Source organism: Lagenorhynchus albirostris, chromosome 3 (genome assembly GCF_949774975.1).
Source record: "Lagenorhynchus albirostris chromosome 3, mLagAlb1.1, whole genome shotgun sequence".
NCBI lineage: Eukaryota > Metazoa > Chordata > Mammalia > Artiodactyla > Delphinidae > Lagenorhynchus > Lagenorhynchus albirostris.
Genome location: NC_083097.1, coordinates 51,710,960 through 51,731,737, shown reverse-complemented (window position 1 = coordinate 51,731,737; position 20,778 = coordinate 51,710,960). Strand labels below are relative to the sequence as shown.

At 37.2% G+C, this 20,778-nt stretch overlaps 1 protein-coding gene across 1 annotated transcript in view; it reads left to right on the top strand.

Moving 5' to 3' along the window:
- Positions 1-20,778, top strand: part of ADAMTS6 (ADAM metallopeptidase with thrombospondin type 1 motif 6) — a 266,740-nt gene that overhangs the window by 86,696 nt on the left and 159,266 nt on the right. Inside the window, exons 7-8 of the mRNA XM_060143008.1 lie at positions 13,939-13,982; positions 18,287-18,392. Coding sequence (XP_059998991.1) covers positions 13,939-13,982; positions 18,287-18,392 — 150 coding nt within the window. The remainder of the gene's footprint in view (positions 1-13,938; positions 13,983-18,286; positions 18,393-20,778) is intronic.

Sequence of the window (20,778 nt, the reverse complement as noted above, 5' to 3'; positions counted from 1 at the left end):
GGTACATGGGCTTCTCATTGCGGTGGCTTCTCTTGTTGCAGAGCATGGGCTCTAGGCATGCAGGCTTCAGTAGTTGCGGCACGTGGGCCCAGTAGTTGTGGCACGTGGGCTTTAGGGCACACAAGTTTCAGTAGTTGTGGTGTGCGGGCTCAGTAGTTGTGGCTCACGGGCCCTAGAGCACAGGCTCAATAGTTGTGGCTCACGGGCTTAGTTGCTGTGTGACATGTGGGATCTTCCCAGACCATGGATTGAACCTGTGTCTCCTGAATTGTCAGGCGGATTCTTAACCACTGCACCACCAGTCAAATTTAGCTAGAATAAAAGACAAATATAGGGAGAAGTAAAAGATAATTCTAGAAAGGTAAATTAAGATTTTTGAGGGTTCTTGAACTCCAAGCTACAGTGTTTAGATTTTTGGAGAGAGTTGAATTTTTGAGTGGGAGAATGGCATGAGCAGAGTTATGCTTTAGGAATAATAAGCTACATATAAGGTAGAGTTGGATAAAAGATATTTGCATTCACCCCAACAAGGGATACTTAAGGATATAAATTAGGGTGTTATAAGTAGAGTTGGAGCTCAAAAGATGAATACAGCTACCCTGAGAAAAGGTTATCCAGTTCTTGTGAAAGAACAAAGGAAAAGGAGGGCACAAAAATAACTAAAATGAATAAAGTTGAGTCCAATAAATTGTACTCCAGTGGTGTAAAAGAGTGAAAAGATTTTCTCTTTCTAATGATGTCTGATTAAACCTTTACTGATCCTAGAAAAGTTTCTAAGCATCTTCAGATGAAGAGTAAGTTAGTCCTGTCTGTGTTTTTCCTTATCCCAACACATGGTAAGCTCTCAGTAAATATTTGTTGTAAAAGTGGTTTAGTTTTTAAATTTATTAATATGAGAGAATCTTTTAGCAGATAAATTTTTAATGAATCAAACTTATTCCATTATCTACTTACCAAGACAATGCTATATTAAATGTACCTTTAAAAAAATTCTGCTTCCCTGACAAACACACAAGAGCTTCATTTAGGCTTCCCTGGTGGCGCAGTGGTTAAGAATCCGCCTGCCAATGCAGTGAAACACGGGTTCGAGCCCTGGTCCGGGAAGATCCCATATGCCATGGAGCAACGAAGCCCGTGCACCACAACTACTGAGCCTGTGCTCTAGATCCCGCGAGCCACAACTACGGAGCCTGCGAGCCACAACTACTGAAGCCCGCGCGCCTAGAGCCCGTGCTCTGCAACAAGAGAAGCCACCACAGTGAGAAGCCCGGGAACCACAATGAAGAGTGGCCCCCGCTCGCCGCAACCAGAGAAAGCCCGCGTGCAGCAACGAAGACCCAACACAGCCAAAACTAAATAAATAAATACATACATTTATTAAAAAAAAGAAAAGAACTTCATTATTTAACTTTGTTTCAATACCTTAAAATAACTTTCTTCTCATTAACTGGCGACAAGGGTATCAGGAAATAGGATTGTGGTAGAATAAATTGATATAACTTTTCTAGAGGGCATTAATTCTATAAACACTGAATACCTATTGTGCTCCAGGCATTGTGCTGGGTGCTGGGATACAGTAGTGAGCAAAACAGCCCAGTCCCTAATCTCAAAGAATTTGCAGTCTAGTGGGAAAGACACATACATGAAAGTACCAGTCTGATAAGAGCTATGAAGGAAAAATTTAGGGAGTTTGACAAGTATTGATTAGGGGAACCTCATCTAGTCATGGAAGACTTCCTTGAGGAAGTGCATTGACTAGGAATCTGAAAGGTTAGTAGGAGTAACCTAGCCAAGACAGTAGGGTTGGTAGAAAAGTGTTTCAGATAGAGATAAGAGTAAGGTCAAAGTTCATGAAATGGAAGGAAATATGGTATGTTCAGGAAACCAAAAGAAGGTAGATTGCAGAGAGGGGAGAGAGGTGGACATAAGGTTATTGAAGTGGGCAATGGTGAGATCATTACAATATGAATGATAAGGCTTAAATGTGTTTCTCTTCTAGGATTTTAATATGAAAATATTATCAGATAAATGTGCAAAATTATAGTGATGTTCATTGTGATTAAGTTTATATCAGTGAAAACTTGGAAACCATTTAAGTTTTCAACAATAGGGCATTGTTTAAATTTTGTTACAGTAGAATTTGATAAAGTCATTAAAATGATGTGCATATTTCTTTACTGACTTAGAAAGATGCTCAAAATATATTGTTGGCTAAAAGACAGGATGCAAACAACGTAATATCCCATTTTGGTGAATGTGTAGAAATATAGAAACAATTTATTCATTGTAAAGAATATATCATGATTTAGTGACAAAACAATCAAGGAGAAAGTTAATCAGTTAACCAGGAGATGGCAAAGGATTGAAATACTATTGCAGATAGGCCCAGAGGACAAATTGTTGAATTGAGGCTACTGATGATCGTAAAGGAATGAACATCCTGTGTTGGTAGGTTTTTATAACTTAGATGCGAAAATTTCAGTCTTGTCAGATCAACATTTTGCAATGGCTTGGGACAGTTTTGCAAGGGCAAAGGCATTCTTTGCTAACTATCTCTATGCTTCCCAATAGAAAAACCCTAGTAGGATGAATGGAAAATTCATATTATCCTGTGAATAGCCAGGGCTATGTTTTACAATCTATGGTAAATCTTTAATTCATTCCATGAGCAGAAACACTGGCAGCCTCTGACATAGGACAAGAATTAGTAGCTAAATATATCTAATATTTATTAAGCAAATAACCGTGACATATCTTTGAAAAGTATTATATAATATAGTCACATAATAATAATAAATATGTTACTTCATCAGATAATATACATATGGGTGGTCTTGGGTTTTAAGGGTTCAAAAATATCAGCAAGTAACTTTTCCAAGATAATTAATGTCATTTGGATAAAGAGATGAGTATTACAAAAAATGTAACTTGTGAAGTTCATAAAGTGAATCAAATTCGCTGTTTAAAGTAGTGTTGTGGACTGAATGTGGTTGCCTAAAATGCATATGTTATCATCTTAACCCCCAATGTTATAGTATTAGGAGGTTAAGACCTTCAGGAGTAATTAGATTTAGATGAGGTTTTGAGGGTAGAGCCCCCATGATGGAATTGGTGCCCCTATAAGAAGACAACAAGACCAGAACCCCCTCTCTCTCTGCCGTGTGAGGGTACAGCAAAGAGGTGGCTGTCTGCAAGTGAGCAAGAGGGCCTTCACCAGACAAAGGATCTGCCAGCACCTTCATCTTGGACTTCGTAGCTCCAGAAATATGAGAAATCAATATTTGTTGATTAAGCCACCCAGTCTATGGTATTTTGTTATAGCAGCCCAAGCTGACTAATTCAGCAATTGGTACTGAGAAGTGGGGTACTCCTGTAACAAATACTTAGAAGCGTGGAAGGTTTGAAACTGGATAGTGAGTAGAGACTGAAAAAGTTTTGAGATGCCCGCTAGAAGAACCTAAGATTGCTGTGAGGGGACTTTTTAAAGACGATTCTGGTGAGAGCTCAGAAAGAAAAGAGGAGAGTTGTAGAAAAAGCTTCCATGTTCTTAGAGAATACACAAATAATCATGAGCAGAATGTTGATAAAAATACAGATAGAAAGACCATTTTGGCGATATCTCTGTCAGAAATGAGGGTTACTGGACAATGGAGAAAAGGTGAACCTTGTTGAACCTTATCATAAAGTGGCAAAAAACTTGGCCAAATTATGTTTGTGTTCTAGTATTTTGTGGAACGTAGAACTTGTGAGCGATGAAATTGGATATTTAGCTGAGGAGGTTTCTAAGCAAAGCATTGAAGGAGGGCCTTGGTTCCTCCTGGCCGCTTATAGCAAAATGCAAGAAGAGAGAAATGAAGAAGGAATTATTAAGCTAAAAAGGAACTGGCACTTTAAGATTTGGAAAATCCTCATCCTATCCAAATTGCAAAAAGTGAGGAAGTGTGTTCAAAAGAGAACACTAAATGTGTGGCTGACTGACCATTTAATAGGGAGAGTAGTGTGGATATGAACTACAGACCTAATCAGCCATCTAAACAGTCAGGAATAGAGATGGGATTATTCCAGGAAAAACACTGCCAGCTGGGACAAAAGGGAACAGAGAAAATAGGATGTAATGAAGGAAGGCTGTGAACATGCATTATCCTTTAAGAAAAGGGAAGAAGGACCCCAAAGACAATTCAGAGATCAGCAGGGCTACTACTCCCACCACAGCCCTAGACTATGCAGCCTGGGAGGCAAGACTACTTCTACCCTGGTTTCAAAGGGCAGGCCCATTGCCCTGCAGAGCTGCATGGGAGGGCCCTCATAGAAGCAGAGTGGGTGAAGCCAGGTGGGCAGCCTCTGCCAAGCTGAAGGGGAGAGGCCACCTCATAAAGCCATGGGGTGATGCCACCACCCCAGTGGTTCTAGAGGGGAGAACGTCATACCAAAGAGGATTATTCTCAAGCCTTAAGATTTAATGGCATTTGCCTTGCTAGGTTTTGGACTTATTTGGGACCCATCACCCCTTTCTTCCTTCTGATTTCTCCCTTTTGGGATGGGAACATTTATTCTATGCCTAATCCTCCATTTGGAAACACATAGCTTTTCTGGTTTCAAAAGTTCACAACTGAAAAGGAATTTCACCTCAGGATGAGTTATACATAGAGTCTCACCCATATCTGATTTAGATGATATTTAGGTAAGACTCTGGATTTTAGAGTTGGTACTGGAATGAATTAAGACTTTTGAGGCTGTTGGGATAGAATGAATGTATTTTGTACGTGAGAAGGACGTGAATTTGTACGTGAATCTGGGGGGTAGGAGTCAAATGTTATGGAGTGAACATTTGTCCCCTCCACCCCCCCAATTCCAATGTTGAAGTCCTAATCCCCAGTGTGATGGTATTTGGGAGTGAGGCCTTTGTGAAGTAATTAGATTTAGTTGAGGTCATGAGGGTAGAGTCCTCATGATGCTATTAGTGCCATTATAAGAAGAGGAAAAGACACCAGAGCTTTCTCTCTCTTCATGAGCAAGCACCAATCAAAGGCCATGTGCACACACAAAGAAAAGCCAGCTGTGTACAAGCTAGGAAGTGGGCTCTCACCAGACAGTGAATCTTTGGCCACCTTGATGTTGGAATTCCCAGCCTCCAAAATGATGAGAAATAAATATCTGTCATTTAAGCCACCCAGGCTATGACATTCTGTTATAGCAGCCCAAACTAAGGCAGGTGGTCTTATAATCTTTTTCATTTATCATAAAAAGTAGTGTACATTCTCACACATATTGGGTTAAAATAATTTTTCTCATTATTTTATTACAATTGTCTTTAGAACTGAGGTCGTGTTTTGTATCGGTACATGTAAAGAAAGCTGAAAAGTGCTGTGTCACTATCACTTGGCTTTCACCACCACATCTAAGAGAACAAAATGAGACAGCACAGTACATAGGACATTCTGTTTGGAAGTTAGTCTGTGACTCAGTGTTAAACAAATGAGACTCAAAGTTTAGATTTTAACTCATTCCATTTTCAAAAGTAAATCTTTGAAAGGAATGCTTCTTTGCAATGATCATTTCTCTTACATAAGAATGGAATGTAGTTTTTGGAAAAGGTTTGAAGAACCCATCTAGGTATTTCATCATTGTAAGGTAGTGCTATATTTTGCAGACCTTAAAATGGAGCTTCATCATGTGTTTTGGTCAGTTTCTTCTGATAGCCATGCCTAGCCAAAGTGATTAGGAGATTCAATAGCTGAAAGTATCCACAGCAGAAAAGTATACCAATGTTATAGGAACATATTTAGCCAACTCTGGTTTTGATCTTGCTCAAAATTCAACCATATGAATTTAGGGTAAGGAAATGACAATGTATGCATTCATCTACTCACCCAAAAGGAACCCTGATTTCCTGTATGTATCTGGCTTTACATAGAATCCCCATGATCACGTTTCTTAGCTCTTTTTCACCTACCTTGACTGAGCCCTTTATTATTCTTTCATGAAAAGAAAACAAAGAAAAAAGTACCACAGTGATAAAGTGCTGTTTTTCAGAATCCAGAGAACCTTTTTAAATCACATTTCAGCTTTTCTCTCACCACTTAGGATGCCAGTGTACTTCTTAGCCTAGCCTGTAGTTTAGACCAAAGGCCCAAGTTTTGGTGCTCCTGCCACATCTGGGTTGGTCAAGATTTAGTAGAGATGATTTGTTTAAAGGGTGCTGAGAGTGGGTAATGGGAAACTCCTTTTCCTCTGTCTCTTCTTTCTTCAATTTATGTGGCAGCAAGGTAAATCCTAAAAGCACACAGATTATATCTTTGGGTTAAAGCAAGATTCCTTGCACTTTTTTTCTTGGCAGTTTTTCCCGAAGTGGCTCAGGATTGGAGGAAAATAAGGCAAAACCATAGTATGGCAGAGAAGAGTTGATAGAGTACAGAATGAATTTGATGCGAGGTAAAAATGAGAAAATCACGAGAAAGAAATGGGTGCAGTGTGAAGTTTGTGAGGATTATCATGGCATAATGTGGAAAAATGATGTTTAGAGGTTAGATATGAGAAGATTGAGGGATATATATAGAAGCTGAAATAAGCTGGTTCATCCTTGGCCTAATTTGAGAAGTCCTGGTTTAAGCGTAGCATAGCTTGAATTAGGTAACTCACCAAGATTCTTATCATCTGTAGAAATATGGGGCAAAGAGAATATTTGTAGGAAAGGAAAGATTCAGAAATATATGCATGAAAAAGAAGGAAAAATAGTTATGAGAAAATGGATGGAATATGAAATAACATAAAAAACACATTTAAAAAGGTAAAATGTGAAAGAATAAGTTTATAAAAGTATGGAAGTGATGGAATTAAAGCAATTTTTAATTTAAAAAAAGTCTCAAATGATTACCTTGCACTTACGCTGAACATTTTATTATGTACAGATAACACAATGTTAAACAAGCACACACAATCAAGGAATGGAAAAATATTTGTGTTAATCAATTCTGTGTTGAAGTGGAAATTCAATGTAGTCTTTTAGAAGTATGTATCATGATAGATATAGCTACATGTAAATATTTTTCTTATTACTGTATCACCTCTTCCTTCCATCAATCAGGAATTTTTATTGTTTCAAATTGACCTAAGTGAATATGATCAGGCATACTCTGAGGGTTTGTGAGTGAGTGTTGTTATCTATTGTAATGAAGGGGAGTTTTAGATCAAATTTCATTAAACATACAAATATTTATTAAATAAACAAGGAGGCACAAAATAGTTCATACTCCTTATTTTATAAGTTGGATGGCATTTCAGTTGTAATTTCGGTGCTCTGACAATACTCGGCGTGAAAAAATGCACTCAGTGTGTGTGTGAACATATTTTAGGGACAGAATTCTGTTACCCTTATAGTTGTCAGCTGGCACCATGATCTTCCAAACCAATGAGCGGACACACAAGTCTCAGAAGCTTTACCTAAGTGTATTGTAAGCCTACAGTGTTTGCTGAATTCTTGTAAGTGTTCATAAAGAGCAGTAGAGTGCTTCTGAAATCTTTTGGCAAACCTACAGATCTGGAACACCATTAATTTTTTTCTTCAATGAAAAACACATTTTCAACATTTATTAAACATTAATTAGACTAGCTATAAACTATCTCTTGTGTTGATCATCAGAGGCCAGCATAGGTGAAACGCTTTCTGATTAAACATAAGCTATATAGAAAGTTATATAATAGAGTAGAAATCATTATATTCTCCCTACTCTCCCATCTCCTTCTCACCTACCCACCGTTAAGCTCCCAGACATTTATCTGTGTACAGACTTAATCTGTATACACATTCATATAAACATACTTAAAAAAAACCTTTCCTACTATGCAAACTTATTTTCTAAGTTTCTTTTGCCTGTCGGAAAAAACAAATCTGGTTTGGCATTCAAGGTAGTTAATAGCCCTCCTTCCCACACCAACTCTCCAAGTTTGTATCCTGCTATTTTACCCTATATGTTCAATGTTTCGGCCTCTCTGAACTTTTCATAGTTCCCCATATATGCCATACCCTTTCCTTTTTTATTTTATCTGGCTACGCCTTTAAAATCTGTTTCAGATGTTATGTTATATATGAATCTGTTTCCTAGTTTTCTATTGTAGAATCATTCCTTCATCTGTATTTCCATAGTATTTTGTATATAACTTGACTGTGATAATAATCATAATAGCTAATAAGTATTGGCTCTGTTAAGTTTAACTTTTTTTACATTTATTTTATTTAATCATCTTTTCACATTATTTTGTAACTTATCTGCTTATGTGTCTTTTCCCAAATAGACTACAACTTACTGATTCATCTTTAGGTTCTAGTATATGGCACTATACCTGGGCATGTGATAAATGCTCAGTACATCTGTATAAGAAAGAATGAATGTAAAAATGTTGCTCTTTAGTACTTGGTATTAAAGGTGAAGCATAGATCATAACTGCTCTCTGTGAGTATGGAATAGAGAAGGATACAGTGTGAATTGAATGAAGAAGCCACTAGGAAATCCCGTCTTTTCCCTATAGAATGGCTTATGGAGAACTCTATAGGTATATTAGAGGATTGGAGAAAGCTGAAGAAAATGCAAATAGAATTATCCTAGTCTAAGATGCTTTAGCTTGTATTATTTGTTGGTGGCTTTAGCCTTTGTGTAGGTATTTTGCAGTCGTGACAGAATGAAATAATATTCATCATGAGTATAATATAAAGGGTGTAGGCAAAATGAGAACAAGGAAAGGAGATGAGAAAGGACTGCTTTGAGGTGGAAATATAAGTTGTATTTATCTGTGCTTTTCAAATTTTTTGCTTAATTTGCCTCCTAAAATAATTTTTTAAAATGATGTACCACTTTGTATATATTAAAGCTGATATCTAAAATACTTTTTATCAATGGTACTGATGAAACTAGTGGTAGGGCAGGAATAAAGATGCAGGCATAGAGAACGGACTTGAGGTCACGGGGTGGGGGGGGTGGGGAGGGGAAGCTGGGACAAAGTGAGAGAGTAGCATTGACATACATACACTACCAAATGTAATATGTGGGGCTAGTGGGAAGCTGCTGCATAGCACAGGGAGATCAGCTTGACGCTTTGTGATGACCTAGAGGGGTGGGATAGGGAGGATGGGAAGGAGCCTCAAGAGGGAGGGGATATGGGGATATATGTATACATATAGCTGATTCACTTTGTTGCACAGCAGGAACTAACACAACATTGTAAAACAATTATACTCCAATAAAGATATTAATGAATAAATAAATAAAAGCAGTGAGTTGAAAAGAAAAAAATAAGTAAAATAAAATACTTTTTATCACAAGTTTAAGTAGCTACAGAGACTATAGCTAAAAACATATTATATATTGTGTATATGCTTTAAATAAATTTTGTCAAAACGTTGGAGCTGCCTATTTCATTCAATCATGAAAAATGTCTGCATAAAATCTGGCTAAAGCATTCCTTGTTGCCAAACTACTTAGCTAAGTTAGACTTACTATCAGTCAATAACAAGCCTGACTTCATTTTTTAGGTCAAATCAACCTGTTAATACACTCCATGACAACCGTCTCACTTCTGAATTCTAAATATGAGATAGGTATATAGATTGCTTTATAAACAACATACTGACAGACCCCAGGTCTTCCCAGGATGAAACAAGTGTCATCCCCTTCAATTTTTCTTGCTTTGCTCATAAAGGATTATCCTCCAGGATCAATGCATTCTTTTTTTTTTTTTAATTTTTATTGGAGTATAGTTGCTTTACAATGTTGTGTTAGTTTCTATCGTACAGCAAAGTGAATCAGCTATACGTATACAGGTATCCCCTCTTTTTTGGATTTCCTTCCCATTTAGGTCACCACAGAGCATTGAGTAGAGTTCCCTGTGCTATACAGTAGGTTCTCATTAGTTATCTATTTTATACATAGTATCAATAGTATATATATGTCTCCCAATTCATCACACACCCCTCTTTCCCTCTTGGCATCCATATGTTTGTTCTCTACGTCTGTGTCTGTATTTCTGCTTTGTAAATAAGATGGTCTATACCAATGTTTTCAGATTCCCCATATATGCGTTAATATACAATGTTTGTTTTTCTCTTTCTGACTTACTTTATTCTGTATGACAGTCTCTAGGTCCATCCACGTCTCTACAAATGACCCAATTTGTTCCTTTTTATGGCTGAGTAATATTCCATTGTATATATGTGCCACATCTTCTTTATCCATTCATCTGTCAATGGACACTTAGGTTGCTTCCATGTCCTGGCTATTGTAAATAGTGCTGCAGTGAACATTGGGGTGCATGTGTCTTTTTGAACTATGGTTTTCTCTGGGTCTATGCCCAGTAGTGGGATTGCTGGGTCATATGGTAGTTCTATTTTTAGTTTTTTGTGGAACCTCCATACTGTTCTCCATAGTGGCTGTATCAATTTACATTCCCACCAACAGTGCAAGAGGGTTCCCTTTTCTCCACACCCTCTCCAGCATTTATTGTTTGTGGTTTTTGTGATGATGGCCATTCTCACTGGTGTGAGGTGATATCTATTGTAGTTTTGATTTACATTTCTCTAATAATTAGTGATGTTGAGCATCTTTTTTTTTTTTTGCCTTGTTTCTTACCAGATTCTTTTTTTTTTTTTTAACATCTTTATTGGAGTATAATTGCTTTACAATGGTATGTTAGTTTCAGCTTCACAACAAAATGAATCAGTTTATGTGCCTCTTGGCCATCTGTATGTCTTCCTTGGAGAAATGTCTATTTAGGTCTTCTGCCCATTTTTTGACTGGGTCGTTTGTTTTTTTGATATTGAGCTGCATGAGCTGTCTGTATATTTTGGAGACTGATCCTTTGTCCGGTGCTTCATTTGTTCCTCTTCCTTAGTCGCTCCGCCCCTGGGGCTCAGCTGTGGTTTTAGCCCCACCTCTGTATGTGGGCTACCCACAGAAGTCTGCTCCAAAGGCTGCCCTGGAACATTCGGGTCTGCCCTGGTGAGGACAGGGCTCAGAGGTGGCACGACTTCCTGGGTCACGGGGGCCCCGGTGGCGACAGGTGCACGGGAAAGCCGGTGGCCACAAGCACAAGAGATCTGGCCCTAGTGGGAGCGTTTCCTAGTGCCTGGCTGCTGGCGCGAGAAGGTCAGCTCTGGTGGGGGCCTTTTGTAGCGCCTGGTGGCAGGCATGAGAAGGCCAGCCCTGTTGGGGGCTTTTCTTTGTGCGTGGCGGGACAGGTGGCCGGCGCGTGGGAAGAGAGAGGCTGCAATGGCGGCTCCACCCCCTGCACATCAGTCAACAGTGGCGCCTTGCTTCTATGGCAGTCTGGGCTTCCTCCACAAGCATTCCTGGTTGCGGATTTCCTCCCTCCTGTCCCCTCAGGCTGTGTCCTCGCAGTCAACAGCAGCTTTGCCCCCAGGTTTGCTCTTCAGTCCGCATGTTCCAGCTCTTAACGCCTCCCCCAGCTCCCCGTGTGCACCAGCAGACACACATCCCAGTCTGGGGCGCACAGGGCTGTGGCACGGACCAGCTGTGTAGTTCTCACTCTGTCCTGTCACAGACAAGCCGTTTCATCCTCCTCCAACAGCCTCAGATGCTCCTCTTCTGTCCCAACTGATTTCCCCGTCAGTGAGGGGATTTCCCCGGATGCGGGAACCTCTCCTCTGCTGTAGCTCCCCCCAGGGGTACAGATCCCGTTCCGCTGCCTCTCCTCTTCTTTTTCCCTTCTTTCTTTCATCCTACCCAGTTGTGTGGGAATCTTTCTTGTCCTTTCCAGTGTCCAAGGTCTTCTGCTAGTGTCCAGCCGGTGTTCTGTGAGAATTGTTCCATCTGTAGATGTATTCTTAATGCATTTGTGGAGAGAGATGAACTCCACGTCCTCCTACTCATCCACCATCTTGGTTTTCCCCCAATGCACTCTTGAATTATCCCTTTGCATTATGCTCTGGAGACTTTTACCCACAGGGGTGGGTGGGGAACAAGGCACCATAGCAAGGTTTGGGATGGGTGAGAAGTATGCTTTCTTTTTTGTAAAGTAGAAACAGGATGATTGTGAAAGTTGAAAGAGGGACAGAATACTGGTGACTTGCAGGTGCATCCTCAGGCAAATCAATTTTAGGAACGGGTACATATGGAAATTGAGGATTTGGAAGTAGGCTCTGTTTAAACATTTAAATCTGCATTACCCATGAGAAGCCTTTTTTCTACATTTTGTTGAAGACTGCTGGTATGGGTTCTGTCTATGTAATGTCATAGGCATTACACATATAATCACAGGATAAATTGGTTGTGACATCCAGAATATACTTTCTGGTGTTTTGGTAAGTACACCAAGTACCCTCTCTATCTTATATTCAAGGGTGTACCAGATACTGCAATCCTGTGGTTTCCAATTACAAGAGAAGAGAGGGGATGAATATGTGAATGGTCAAAAGAGAATGGTATGCAAGAGGAGAAGAAATCCCTTTTCTCAAATGTAAAGTGAACAAGATGAAGATTTTGAAATTCAAAAATAGGCAAAGGGAGTCTCTAGGGATTTTAATGAGACTAACCAGTGGTATGCTGGTATATTTGTTTCTTGAAAATAAGTTTCGATCTGATGAACAAGAATGGGATTAAGTATTAACGCCTTCCTCTAGTACTATGGACTAACCATTATTTATATACAATTTAAAAAAAAACTTTTATCACCTGGATTTTCATTTAGTTGCTGAAATTTTTCCTGAAACTCTTTTCATTTGTAGCATAAATTGTAGGCAAATAAAAATGTTCAGTCTTTTTAACTTTATTCTCACTTTAGAACTTTGAATACTTTTGATTTTAGAGATTAGTTTACAAAGATATTATAAAAATACTAAAAATAAATGTCCACATCAATACTGTTTAGCATTCTAAATGTAATATATTTTAAAATATGCAACATTATGGATTCCATCTTCTGTATTGAGTTATAATATAGTACAGCATTAGAATAAGTACCTGACCATCATTAGGAAAGCTTTCTATTGAGCTATTTATTTAGCTGTTTGTAAAATATTTGTGTTTTAACCACACTAAATTGCTGGTATACAACTAGGAAAACTGTGTGATATCAATTTTATTCCCGTTGCTGTATTGCCCTAGTTTATTTTTATTTTTAAAAATTAATTATTTATATTTTATTCTGGGCTGTGTTGGGTCTTCGTTGCTGCTCACAGGCTTTCTCTAGTAGCGGTGAGCGGGGGCTCCTCTTCATTGCAGTGTGCGGGCTTCTCATTGCAGTGGCCTCTCTTGTTGTGGAGCACGGGCTCTAGGCGTGCGGGCTTCAGTAGTTGTGGCTCACGGGCTCTAGAGCACAGGAGCAGTAGTTGTGGCGCACTGGCTTTGTTGCTCCGTGGCATGTGGGATCTTCCTGGACCAGGGCTTGAACCTGTGTCCCCTGCATTGTCAGGTGGGTTCTTAACCACTGTGCCACCAGGGAAGTCCCCTAATTTATTTTTAAACAAGAACCTGTGTTAAAGGAACTCTAAATATTGCTTATAGCTCAGAAGTATAAAATATAGTCTGTGGCTATAATAAAAAAATATTCCAGCAGGTCCAAAAGATATTGGGAATAAAAAGCCACCCATTTGCTTTTTGTAGAAGCAGTAGCAATCTGCAGACAAGCTATTCTAGCTTCAAAACAGTATGGTAGATGATTTTATGGAACTTGCAATTACAAAAATCCACTTTAACCTTTCTTTCTTACTGGCAGGTGTCCCATTGGCTTGCAGCCAGAGGCTGTGAGTATAGTGCAGCTGGCTTGTCCCCCAGAGTGCTGAAAATGCCGACACTCCAGCTGGCTGCTCATAATTGCGCTGATTGTGGTCTGACAACCAGAGCTCCATGAAAGAAATGTGATGAATATACAAAAATATTTTACAAATTTGATCAGATTACAAATTTCATTTCTCTTTTTTCTCCTCTATAGATATGATATCTGCACTTATAAAAATAAGCCCTGTGGAACACTGGGTAAGTTTTTTATAAAGGGAGGATAGTTCAGATTGTCTTTTTGGTCCAATGGCTTTACTTTTTATTATTATTAATTTGGTAATTTTCTTTTCTGCCACATCTGAAATTATTCCTATAAACTGGTAAACCTGACCTTTGTGTTTATGTCACTTACTAGGAAACAAGTAGAATGATGATTGAAAACAGCTTAGGAGGTGATTCAAAATCATCAAACAGTAATAATAAATCAAAAGTTACAACTCATTTTCATATAATCCATCTCTGTAATGTATTTTCCAAAAATACTAAGGAGTTTGAGAGCAAATTAAAGCAACCAGCAACTTCAAATCTGAGTCCAGGAAGGAAAGGGAAAAAAAACTTAGGGGATACTTCATGGAGAGTCATTAAGAACAGTACTTCTTTTGGTCCAATTTTGTGGAAAGATTATATCCTCATAAATAAAGATATTATTGGAAAATTTTATTACCTGAACAGAATAAAACAAATTTTGTAAAATATTACAGCCAGAGGTGGAGAGAGAGGACAGAATTATCTTTCTTGTGCTTCCCATATATCACTTGTTTTTTTTGTTTGTTTGTTTGTTTTTTGCGTTATGCGGGCCTCTCACTGTTGTGGCCTCTCCCATTGCGGAGCACAGGCTCCAGACGCGCAGGCTCAGCGGTCATGGCTCACGGGCCTAGCTGCTCCGCGGCATATGGGATCTTCCTGGACCAGGGCACGAACCCATGTCCCCTGCATCGGCAGGCGGACTCTCAACCACTGCGCCACCAGGGAAGCCCTCACTTGTTTTTTTTTAAAGCAATTCTATAGTATTCTAGAAATTAAAAAATCATTTTGTTGCGGAGTATAACTTTGTAGTGTTTAAAAGTTAACTGCAAATACAAATGGGGGAAAATGGTAGCTTTCAAGTAGACTAAATTGTTAAGCAACTAGAATTATTTTAAGTAAAAGCAGGAGGCTTTTATATGGTGGGTTTTTTTTTTAGAGTCATAGAGGCTTTTTACAGACTCAGAAGTTAAGCAACTGAAGGTGAATTCTCTAGATTCTCTGACAAGTCTCACTTTTCTTATCTGTAAAGGAATAGTTATGAATTCTGTTCCTATGCGCCTCATGAGAATTTGGGGATGATCAAATTTAAAGTAGAGGTCCTGGAGAGGTCAGTGAAACATCTCTTCAAAAATTAAAATTTCTCTTGATGATTTTACCTGCCTTCCCAGGCTTCTCCTTCCTCATTTCCCTCAGGATTTACAGCAAAAGGAGAAATCCCAATTTGCCGATGACAAGTATTATGGTGGAGAAGTTTGCTGGTTAAAATCATAACACAGAGAAAGAACTCTTTGCTGAGAGAGCTCACATCAAAAAGATTTTCTTCACAGTGTTTTAGGTTAACAAGACCAACAATAATCCAAAGGAAGGGAACCTGAGCTGAAAACCAACAACTGGCTTTGACAGTTTCAGTGCATTACTACCTTTTACAGTTTATTTAGCTCTTTGTTCCTTAATTTCCTTATCTATGATGTAGGAGTAATATCTGCCCTTATGCTGCAAGGATATTTTTTAAGTCATTTAAGGAAATATAAAGGCGTTTACTATAGAAATGAACTGGTGTTGTTTAATGTAGAAATTATACTGTTTAACTTATTCCCTGTATTGTACATACTCCATAAGCAGTTACTAAGTGCTTAATCAATTTTAGGTATAATATTCACCAAGTTTCAAAGAAGGTGCAAGCTCTAGCTTGTATTCTCTAGTGTGTTTATTTTGAGGAAATATATATGTATAGCTATATGCATATGTATGTATCTATACATATTCTATTCTGCTTTTTGAAGGTAGTTTATTTACACTGAGATATGGTCTTCATTGGGACATGAATAATAACACTGCCTAATACGTTGGGATAGTTTATTAATTTCCAGAATCAATATTTTAATACTTGGATACATGTCAGTGTATTTTCAATCCTAATATAAATTATTTTTCAAATTATAAACCATTATAACTTATTTTTATACTATTTCTTATACTGAAAACTGAATGAATTGTGTTGTTTATACATGTGTTGATTTTAATATGTGGAAAATATATTATCAGCACAGTTGATCAGGTTTTTTCTTTTTGAGTGGTCTTTCTGGTAACTTTCATATTGGTTTTCATGCTGACTCTTGGATATTTTCTTGCTTAGTACTGCTGGTGACCAATTGTAACCTGGCTAAGTAGATTTCAGGGTGCAAACTGTGGCCATCAAACTGAGGAAATCTAAATGACCCGAATAGTAATCAAACCCCTATTAACACAATCACACATAAGAACTTTGACAACTTCAGTTTTACAGGAATAGAAAAAATGGTGGGAAGTTGTGAAAAATACATTAGCATCTAAATTAGTCTTTTATTTTAGTTAAGATTTACCTTATACTTTCAACAAATAGTTATTTCTCAGATACGTTTTTTCTTAGGTTGTTCTTTTAGTAGAGCTAACAATTTTATATCAGATGCATAAGTAAATCTGTGCTTACAAATACACCTTGGGGAGTCATTTGGCATTCTCAATTAAAAATAGGGCCATATGGCACATACCAAAGAAAAACAACAACAACAACAAAAGGATAATGGCATAATAGATTTCAGGAAATATAAGTAATGTTAATTTAACAATAAATATTAGTAATTTTTTAAACCAAATTTCATAAAGCTCAAAACAGAAACAATATTCAAATAGAGTGGCTTTGTTTTTTCCATATCATGGACCATGTTGAACCCAGTAGCTTAAAGGCAGATAATGTACTGCAGACTTTTTTGTATTTTCCCTCTCTCTGTCTCTTTTTCTCTCAGTGGAATTTGGAAGTAATATTCATTAAATATTTTTGATTAACCAAAAAAATTAAGTCATCCTGCCTCAACTAGTCCCTCTTTACTTCCTCTTCTTCAAGTCCCAAGACCTCTAAGTGAATGGAAGGGCAGAACAAAGATATCACTATTATTAACTCTGTGAGGCAAAAATCACCTCCTCCCCAGCTCCTGCCCCCCCTGCAACATAAATCAGTAGGAAAAGCAAACAGTCTATCAGCAAATCCAACACTAACCTCAGCTCTTTTCCAATGTGGTTATTAATGTTGATATTTCATATTAGAGCATACAAAAATACACAATTTTTAGAGCTTTCTTGTCAGTAAGAATATGAATTGAATAGCTTTTACTGTTCCAAATTAGTGTAACTGGACTTTGTACCTAGCGTAGAACATTGTTTATTGCATTCGATAAATATTAATTGAATTGTATTGAAATCACTTTTGGTGCGAAGGTAATTATTAATACCTGGGTGTTGATAGTAGACTACTATCATATAAAATATTTTTCCTACTTTTCCTTCAATTTCTTCTAAATAACTTTAGTACATATGTGTGTTAAGTATGGCTTAGCATCTATTTCCTTATAACACATGACATTATATCTTTCACACAAAAATTCTTTTTTCTCAGCACTATTTTAAAGTTTTGAACTAATCACAGAGCATGATATTCATTTGGAAATAAATATTAAAACTTTTACATACTAAAATTCCCAAGGGAAGAATACCTTGAGTAATATAACATTTCACTAGAATCAGTGAATTAACACCATAGTTTTTGCTTTATTACTAAAACTAATGCATTAAGGGGGATGAGAGAGGGGAGAACCACGCTGAATGTGTGGATGACTTTACGCCCATTAAAATACTTAAAGAAATTGTTGCATCACTTGCAGGACTAATTTCAGAAGATTAAAAAAATGCAAAAACCTCCCATCTTTAACAGTTCTTTTTCTGTTTTGAATCATTCATTTTTGTTTTTATAAAAATGTCATTTTTAAAAACCATTTGGGATTCCCTTTTTTTGGTAACTAAAAAGTTGCTTGTATATTTTTATGAACCCACTAAACTTAAACAGATCTTTTTAGAAAAATAATGTGGATATATTTTGCTTTCTACAGCCTGAAGAATGTTAAAATAGAAATGCTTTCTTGAATTCCCTCTTCTGGCTCAAGTTACTAGGTGGTCCCAAGTTACCAGAAGTAAAATTTATAAATCTAACCCCTAGTCTAGACATTTTCCAGCACTGACTGCAGTTCAAAAAATATTAATGTCTAGCCGGCAAAGTGAAACTCCCCCCAGTGATTTTGCAAATGACTAGAAAGTTAACCTTTTGCCAACTGCTCCTTCTGTGCATGGAGGTTATTAAAAAGAATCCAGGCATTTATAAGTATGGGCTTTTTAAGACTGAAACACCTTGGCTTGACCCTTTGTGTCTCCTTCTGTTTATTCAGGCTTGGCCTCTGTGGCTGGAATGTGTGAGCCTGAAAGGAGCTGCAGCATTAATGAAGACATTGGCCTGGGTTCAGCTTTTACCATTGCACATGAGATTGGTCACAAGTGAGTGAGTTTAAGAAAATCAAAATAAATTTTAGAACTCCACTCTTTTGAGCAACTCATAACTACTGTGTGGAACGCCCGTGCTCAACCATATTTTACTGCCTTTTTGTCTGATTTCAATAGAGAATGTTATCATTTAAGGTATTGGGATAAATCATCTTAAGAACTGGAGACTTGTTAAATAATCTTTCTGATTCAATGACTAGTGTCCTCAGAGTGGTGAATGCACCACACTTAAGTTTTGTTATGTACATTTGAAACAATTTAGCTTTACCGTGGTCCACTCAACACCGAGTTTCTCACAGTCGAATTGTTTAATGATCTTTCTTTTTCTCAAGTGACAATACATATATATTTAAAAATCATCATTGACACCATTACCATAAAGTGTACTTTGAGTTTTCACTCTTCAAACAGCTGTGAGCATGCCTTTTCTAGGTTTGTGTAATCACTGCTATGCAACTTGTATTTTCAGGTGCACTTGTGTGTCAGTGGAAAAAAAAAAACCTGATATTTACAAGAGTAGTGAGATATCATCCTCACTACTTTTCAGGAGGAACTGGAGTTTTTAATATTTGTTTTAAATAAATCTGTGCCAAAAACTATCTTATGACTTCTCCCTCCCCCAACCCACCACCCAACAGCGATAAAACGCTTACTTTATTTCAAATAACAGGCAATAGTAAATGTAAAAGCTTGCTTATGTGGAGGGAGAGAAGTTTGAAAACTTTAAAAGGATAGTCAAACATTTTAAACTAAAACAAGCAGCCTATTTCTAAGAACTTCTGATGTTTATATGATTTAAATTTTATAGTCTGCTTTTTTTGGTAGAAAAAATGGATGGGGGAAAAAAGAACAAATAAAATGAATGCTTATTATATGACTTGCCTCAGAGGTCATTCCTGAGATAAATCTGTAGTTCAGCTTTTTTTTTTTTCCCAAAGGGGAGAGTAAAATTGGGTCAGTCTGTTGCATTATTTTGAAAATTGCCATTTAAATTTTACCAAATTGGTATTGATTTATGTGTGAATTCAAGTAACCAACAAGTTTCAAACCTGACTTAATTCAGGCACAGGGAAAAGTCAGTATTACACTTTTAGTCGAATCCTAAGAATATTGGTATTCTAGTTTCCATTTCAATAAACAGCAGGGGAACAAAAGGGAAAAGCCTTCTTAACCAGGCAGTTTATCTTCAACTCACTTAAAAATCTGACTCATTAATTACTGTCATAATCTTATGCAACCAGGCTGAATTTAATATGTTCTGTTAGATTCAATTAAATTGAAAGGTTAGGACAAGTAACATGCAGTGGATAAATAATAATGTGTATGAGAGCAGTATTACCTCATGGAGCCATGAGTTAGTCAATGTCAATGTATGCATTATAAGTCCCATTCTTATATGTACTTAAATAGGCAAGGTGAGGGTTTATCTCTCTTTTTATCTTTTATTAAGATTCTAACTGAGCTACTGTGAGGCTTCCTAGATTTTTTTGTTGACCTTATGGATAATTCCTTTTACTTCTTCCTCAGATGAATGGTTTGTACCTTATGTAGAAGAAATGTAGAAGAGAAGTAGAATATACCTCTTAGGATTTATGTGCCTTGTTGTAACTTTATTTCATAGCTAATTTTTTTTTGATGATGTGAATGTTAAAAATGGGGGGGGAGGAATTCACAAAATGCTTTATATTGAAAGCCAGAAGAAACGCTTCAATTCAAAAATGTTATTTGAAGCCCTAAAAATTAACTTTTTTTCCACGTTGATTCCTATGTCACTATCCCCCTATCCCTTTGTCCTCAGACAACTAGGTAGGGTATGTTTAACACACTGTCTTATTCATTGATGAAAATCCTTTTACTTGCTTTTAAGATCTTAGGGTTTAGCTTTAAGGAATTTAGCAAGTCAACTCTAGTACAACTCATGTCATCATTAAAATATAGTGCTCTCTATTCTTCCTGAAACAAAATAATAGTCATGGTAAATATATCAGGTATACTTTTCAAATAGAGTATAATGTGCTCTATACTCTATAGAGTATAAAACAAAGGTTTTTGTAATTTTTATCATTTAGTAGAATGAATGTTAAGTGATGTGGTGATATCTCCAGATTAATTACAGTGAAAAACATTCGACCATGAATTAGTGAGAAAAATATTTCGACCATGAATTAGGTCGAAAAATATTCGACCATGAAAAGTGCCTCTACTGAGTCACTAGAATGCGAATACTTTCTACCAATCTTCAGGTTGTGTAGAATATGGTTTTGCACCCATTGCATACTTATGTAGGGATATTATATCCATTTTAAACAGCAGTGGATAACTTCTTTTCTTTGGCTAGGCCTTAGTGACCACTTTTTGTTTCTGTTCACTCCCTTATGCA